This window comes from Austrofundulus limnaeus, unplaced genomic scaffold (assembly GCF_001266775.1).
Source record: "Austrofundulus limnaeus strain Quisiro unplaced genomic scaffold, Austrofundulus_limnaeus-1.0 Scaffold57, whole genome shotgun sequence".
Taxonomy (NCBI): domain Eukaryota; kingdom Metazoa; phylum Chordata; class Actinopteri; order Cyprinodontiformes; family Rivulidae; genus Austrofundulus; species Austrofundulus limnaeus.
Genome location: NW_013952459.1, coordinates 1,037,353 through 1,044,489, shown reverse-complemented (window position 1 = coordinate 1,044,489; position 7,137 = coordinate 1,037,353). Strand labels below are relative to the sequence as shown.

General features: G+C 40.7%; 1 protein-coding gene across 5 annotated transcripts in view; it reads left to right on the top strand.

Annotated features, from left to right (window-relative positions):
- nup214 (nucleoporin 214) overlaps window positions 1-7,137 on the top strand; it is a 29,387-nt gene that overhangs the window by 17,412 nt on the left and 4,838 nt on the right. For 4 of the 5 annotated variants that reach the window (XM_014009377.1, XM_014009376.1, XM_014009373.1 and 1 more), the window contains exons 24-32: window positions 272-383; window positions 1,162-1,225; window positions 1,912-1,981; window positions 2,060-2,144; window positions 2,604-2,659; window positions 2,745-4,217; window positions 4,919-4,986; window positions 5,076-5,244; window positions 5,418-5,570. In XM_014009377.1, the coding sequence (XP_013864831.1) occupies window positions 272-383; window positions 1,162-1,225; window positions 1,912-1,981; window positions 2,060-2,144; window positions 2,604-2,659; window positions 2,745-4,217; window positions 4,919-4,986; window positions 5,076-5,244; window positions 5,418-5,570 (2,250 nt within the window). The remainder of the gene's footprint in view (window positions 1-271; window positions 384-1,161; window positions 1,226-1,911; window positions 1,982-2,059; window positions 2,145-2,603; window positions 2,660-2,744; window positions 4,218-4,918; window positions 4,987-5,075; window positions 5,245-5,417; window positions 5,571-7,137) is intronic. The other variant, XM_014009375.1, reaches the window with a different exon arrangement.

The window sequence follows — 7,137 nt, the reverse complement described above, 5'->3', positions numbered from 1 at the left end:
GTATATGTGTATTTGTTTTGTTTCCACATCTTATTGCTATTTCTTTTGTAAATCACCAGGGGGAGACATAGACTTTAAGACAAAAGAATTTGAACCAAATAGCTTTTAATCCCAGTTCATTACCTCCTCACAGTAACTTACTAAACTGTTTCAATGTGACTTCACTCTGGAAGAAATCATCATAGAAATGTTAAAGTCTTGTTTTGTTTTGTTTTGAAGTCAACAAGATGTAAATTCATCCTATATGATTTTTTTTTTTTGTGTCTTCCAGCTGTTGTTAGTACGTCCTTGACAGAGTCCACCTTGAAGACTGTCCCCCAGGTGGTCAATGTTCAGGAGCTCAAGGACAAAGGGCCACCGGTTCCTGTTTCTTCTATCATCAGGTAGAAACAGAAAAGGTTCAGATCAGGTTCAGTGGAAATCGTTCGCTAAATGACGGGYCATAGCTGGTGTCGTTGGATGGATAAATGTTTTATAGTTAGTAGGCTATTCAAGAAATRTGTTAAAACTTGTTTTTGTGAGGAAATATTCAACATGATGCTTAACTTTTCACCCATCTGGCATATTCACTAATTAAGTTTAAGTGTACTCTCTTTTTAACAACTTAGAAGTTGTTTTTTGTGTAGCAATAGGTAAACTTGTTTTCTCTTGAGCTTTAGATATCTGTTAGCAAAATATCTCAACAACTACTGCGCAAACTTTAATGAAACTTGCTGGATATAATCATTAGGTGCACATCTGCAGCTGATTAACTTTTGGAGCAAGTCCAATTAAAAGTGATTGCCACAGCTAATAGATATTAGCTAGCAAAAAAAAGGCTAAAACTCATTTATTTTTAAAGATATTTTCCTAAAATTTGGTGTGTTTGTAGCTGAAAGTCATTTACGACACATACTGAGTGTGACTTTCTGCAGTATTGTATGAAATCGCACATAACATTATTTTCGAGGTTTGACCAAATTGGCGAAACTTTATCTTTAACACTGATATAACAGGCAGCAGGTGATATGGATTCCTTCAAGGAATGCTGGACCTTTTAATTATTTCATCTCTAGACAAAGTCATGCTGTGAGCACTGGTTGACATTGATTGAATTTTGTTGTTTGTGGACATTCAGATTTGTATTGAACTTTCTCTCGCTCTTTGATTGACCTTACCCAGCTCTACAATGCCAGAACTGCCAGCTCAGATGTTTGCAGTAGTTTCTGTCAACCAAGTCAAACGAGTGAGTGCAAAGTGATTTATTTTTCTTTCTCTCCTCATATTGTCCTTTTGTTCTTTGGTGTATTTGTGTGATGCTGTCACTTTGGTGGCATTTAATAATCCTACTACTTCAAATGCCTTAAACAAAATATTTCTGTTTTACTTGTGCAGAACAAATTAAGCAAAACGGATTTCACAATCCTCACATTGTTTAGTGTTTGTGTTAAAAAAAAGGACAAAAAATGATTTCATTATATTTTTAGCAGTTTGCATGTTCTTACCTAACTAATCAGAGTGAAGCCTGTTCTCTGCTGTTCAGTTCTTGATCTCCTAAGTTTAAAGAACATTCAACATGTGAAAATACACAGATTGCTGACAGTTTGGCATCTGAAGAGAGAGTATTAACTACAGGGGTAATAAAAGTCTCAAGTTCTTCCCACGTTGATGCTACAAATTGCAGTTGGGTGACAGGAAGGGTCTTAACACAAATCTTGTTCTTGTACATCCCTWAGTTATCTGTAATAGGAAACATATAAACATGTTGGTTTCCTAATTCATGCGTGCACTTTCATGTTTGTTACACTCTACATCTACCTTAACATTCTTGTTTGGTGAATATGTTGTGCTTTTAGGATAAGCTGCATTATATTGTTTTAACATATTGSCCAATTGTTTAGGTATTACAAATATTTAAACTGTTTTCTATAGAATACAACTGCAAGTACCCAAAAGATGTCCCCTGAAAGTACATCCATCTCACAGACAAGCTTTGTATTTGGTAAGCAACAAAAAAGTTATTATTTTTTTTTTTTTTCTGAAAGATGTTTTACTAACTTCCTAAAATTTTATTGTTAAGGTCAAACAACCAAARCAGAGGTTTCTGTGGTTTCTACCAATTCAGTGGAGCAAAGCAGCAACAAGCCTTTCTCCTTCACACCAGGGTAAGTTCACAACAATAACATTTAAATTCTCTTATGATCAGATTATAGACAAACAGAACATTGTTCATAATTTAATTATCACAAAGAGTAATTAAAGAATAAAGWTGTTTGCATGTTCTCTTTCTAGTGTATAAATATAACTTAAGTAGGATTTTGTTCAGCCACCTTAGGTTTTTTTTTTCAGCTCATAATTGGTTAAAGTGAAGCATGGTTTCAGCTGAAGCAACATYCTGGTTTCCGCATTTCAGTTCTTCCTGTGGTCTAGTTTCTTAGATTGTACCTCAACTTCTCTCTCCTAATCTAACCCCACAGTTGAAAAAAGTAGATTTGAGCAGTGAATTACAACCCTTTAGTTTCACAGATAATCCAGCTGTTTGATCCTGCTTAAAATGACTGATTACAAMAGCTAAAATTGGCCTCACTGTTGGTGTAATGTGAGTTTGATGGTTTCCRTTGCAGATCAGCAACAAGCTTTGGTTTTTCTTCTGTCACACAAGGAGCTGGAACCTCACAAGGTAAAAATAAYCCAGTAGCTTTGTTCTGTTAAGACATTTCTAAAAGGTTGCCTCCATAACGTCATCTTTCTCTCTAATCTCTCAGCAGTTAAAGATGTGAATAAATTCTCGTTTGGTGGAAATGGCAAAGTGGTATTYGGTCAGCCTGCAGAACAGCCATTCTCCCTCACCTCAAAGCCCACCTCCTCCAGTCTTGGTAGTCAGTCTCCCACTTTTGTTCCAAACACATCAAATGAAGCAGCCAAAAACACATCTACCAGCACCACTTTCAGAACAGACCYACAACTCCCAAAGACAGTTGGAGGAGAGACACTAGGCATATTTTCTGGGCTACGTGTGGGCCAAGGAGAAGAAGGCAAAGATTCTGCAGCAAAACCTGCTTCGTTTACATTTGGGGATGCTAGTCTTGGCCTGGGAGTGCAGAACTTCAGCTTTGCTCCAACAGACCTACCTAAGGGGACAACACAGAGCAGTTTGTTCAAACCTCCTGAATCGAGCACCAAGCCAGCTTTTTCAGTTCCTCCTCCTACCTCAGCTGCTCCAGCTCTTCCTACATCCTTCAGTAGCCTTCTCGCACCTTCGTCGGAGTCATCTGAGGAACYAAAATCTCCCCAGCAGCCTTCAGATTCTACACCACCACCTGAAGAAGAAGCTACTACTACATCTACTGAAGCTGCTGTAGAGAGCAGCAGTCAGTCTGTAGTACCAGAACCTGCAGTGGAGGTAGCAACCACAGCACCACCTGCAGCACCAACACCCACACTTCCTTTAGCCACAACTGTCCCTAACCCAGAACCGCTTCCTACCGTCACTGTAGCAGCTGAAGCAACCCCTCCACCACCAGCCACTGCTCCATCTACAACAGAACCCCACTTAGATCCATCTTCCACTGCTTCTGTGTCCACTTCACCCTCTGCTACAGAAACCCCCATCTCCCAGTCACCCCCAGCACCGTTCCAAKTACCCCCATCTGAAAAACCAGGTTCCATTTTTACTCAGTCTGCTCCTGCGATAACAGACAGCAGTTCCATTGGAGTCACACCGATTATCAGCACAGCTGCTCCTGCAGCCACTACTCCCACCACTGTAGTTGTTAGCAGCACGACTACTGCAGCCGCTAGCTCCGTGTTTGGGCAACCTGTTGCACCTCCTGCATCCTCAGCCCCAGCATCCACGGGATTTGGCTCACCTGGCTTTGCCTCCTCAGCTGGAAATGGTTTTGGTAAATCGGTGTTTGGCCAAATAAATGCGTTTGGTCAACCTGCCAGCAGTTCTGGGACATCTGCTGGCTTCTCGTTTACCCAGTCTGCATTTGGAACAACGTCTAATAGCGCAACCACTGGAGGARGTAGTCTTTTTGGGTCTGCTACTCCTAGCAATGCAAGTTCCTTCTCCTTTGGCACTAGCAGTGCCAACACAGCCAGTAACACGGGTACGGGGCTGTTTGGACAAAACACAGCYCCAGCATTCGGTCAGAGTTCTGGATTTGGGCAAGGATCTCTGTTTGGGAGTAACACCACCACATCTTCATCTTCAGGCTTCAGCTTCGGTCAGCCAGGTGAGCTGAACTGAGATTTATTCATTTCAAGTTTTATCTTTTTTTCTTCTTTATTTACTATTTTATTGTAGTTGAACTAAATCTAGAATTCTTCTGAAATGTTTTAGTCCTGTTACATTTCAGTTTGTGTATTCTTGCTCTAGGATATATCAGATTTCGATTTTTCTAMATGAGAGAACTGACACTTGTTGACTTTTCGAATGTAACGGAAATAGGAGTTTCAAGTTTCAGATTGGTAACCCGTGAGCCATTTTTAATCATATGACAACCCAGGAATTAAATTGTTATGTCTCTGGGAACAGTGAGCAGTGCAGGAGGATCTGCAAAAAAAACCTAGTCCGTCCTGCTGCTGTTGTGATTCAGGCCCGGTGTAATACAGTTTCAATGGCATATTTATCTCAAATGGGTGAAGGCACCTGTTCTTATTTATAGCAGACCACCAGCCTGAGTGGGTAGGGSGGAGTTGTCCCATTCCCAAGCATTCTCTGAATTCTCAAAGTTGTCTGAGAATGTCCATGTGGACAGCTGATGGTGAAGTATGAGCTCAGCATTTAGACCAAACTAGTCCTTCCTGCCTACAGACTGACTCACCGTTCAATCTGTTTCATGAGAATAGAGAAAACTACACAATGATGGCTCACTGGTTGATAAAAGTTAAAAATAAAGTCTTATTTTTAATTGGTTTGTTTGTCATCTGTCAGGCTTTGGCTGCTCTTCTGCCACTCCTGTGTTTGGTCAGCAGTCTGCATCCGGCAGCATATTTGGACAGGTATTTTTCACTATTTGTCTAAGGGAAAACTACAAGTTCTACTTTTTTTTATTTAAAATAAAATGTTAATTTTCTAACCCCTCTCCAAGCAACAGTCAGTAAGTCTGTTTGGGTCAAGTCCAGCAAACACAGCAAGTTCATCTTCTGGTGGAGGGTTCTTCAGTGGCCTKGGAGGCAAACCGAGCGAGGATGCCACCAACAAGAACCCATTTGGCACCACTGCTTCCTCCGGGGCATTTGGACAGGCCGCTCAGCCTGGTACRCTACAAATAAAAGACACCAGAGTTTATGGCAAAATATGACAAAGCGTGATCCCGAACACAGAGACGCCTGCAGACTTGTCTCAGTTTTATCTAAAAGAAAAGTGTATGCCTGTTCTCAAATTTTATATTCTCTTAAAGGTTGTTTTTGTCTTTATTTTTCTGCTCTAGGTACCAACAATCTCTTTGGAAATAGTGGTGCAAAGGCCTTTGGTTTTGGCCAGTCTGCCTTTGGGGAGCAGAAACCCAGCGGGACCTTCACCACTGGTGCGGGGAGTGTTGCATCTCAAGGCTTTGGCTCCTTCTCTACACCACAAAAAACAAGTAGATATATTGTCTTCATTTCTTATGGTTTATGTTGCTTTTTTTACATCTACTTTAGGATATGAGCTTAGTTTTTCTTTATTTGTAACATTTTATGATGAAAACTAAAATTTTATACCAGATTTATAATTTCCTTGAGCTGATTTTATGTTGTTGTTTTTTTTTTTTTGCACAATCAAGCAAATGTAAAATTTAATGTTATTAGATAATATACGAATTTTATAAATGATGCACACACACATTCTTGATTTTGTGTGCCATGCTAGGCTCGTTAGACCTAAACAGATAGTTCTGAGTTTTAAAGGTTGTGAATTTATCATAAGTAGTCAGTATATTACCTGCACTAAACAACAGTCAGACTAATCTCAATAAAAAATGTCAGCTAGTTCACAACAATTCAAGTGAATGCTTTAAAATATTAACTAAAACCCACACTCCAACACTGTTCTAACAACTTAGACTGTGTAGATACGGGCCACCAACATGTAGGTGGGACCCGTTTGAGCCACCAGTATGTAGTGATTAAATGAAAACAAATGAAGTGACAGGCAGCTTTATGACCAAACACTAACTTGCTGCCTCTCCAGGTGATAATGCGACACACACAATGTACTACATTGAGTTTCTTCCTTGCGATTTTATTTCAATCCAAGTAATTAATAGTTGTAGACCATCCAAGCTATTGCTCAGCAATGCTGCGATATTGGAGTTGCTCAGCACAATAAAGCTCTATCACTGGCCTGTAAAGGAGAATGTAATCTTGTTACATTAGCTCAATCAATAATTTATAAGAGCGTGCTGCTCGCCAGGCTGTAATTTCAGCACACTGTTTCTCCGCTACTTCTCAATGGCTTTAAATTGGTGTGAAGTATTCCTTGTGTTTGTCAAAATGTGCTATTTCAAGAAAAGTGCTGTACAGTACAGTACAAAGCACTCTTTGTGTTTACATGTGAAGTTGGGCCTTTTTTGTTCAGTAGGGTATTTCTTTAAAGTGTACCTTACCCCCCACTGTGAAAAGACAACTCCGCCCCAAGGCGAAATTTGAAAAATGCATCAAAGTGGGTAGGGGAGGGGGTGTGGGTGGGGAAGGGGGGTTAGAGAGCGGAGGTGTGGCCAGGACGAGAGAACGTGACAGGCAGCTAGCATTAGCATAATTGATGCTACATGGAAAGTGACCACAGTATCGCCGAGAGTTACATCTCTGAACGTCTGAGGTGGAGGATTTTCACCTCACACCAGCACCAGACAGAGGAGGTGGAGCGCTCCGACAGCCTGACAGAAAAAAATAAAAGCAGACAGCTGAGAACAGAGAAGCGCAGCAGTCAGCTCTCCCCACCCGAGGCTGAAGGTCAACAGACGATCATGCTAAGCTTGCTAACAGCTCCACCCTCTGACTGCTGCAGGGGCGTGTCTTAGAGAGAGGCTTTTATATCAGAACACAGCGGAGAAGCACGTCACAGCGGAGAGCCGTTAATCAATATGCAAATTAGCCTGCAGTACCACTGCTCTACCCATATGAGCAGCAAAAACACGTTTTTAGACCAAATATTACAGATTTGAACAAATA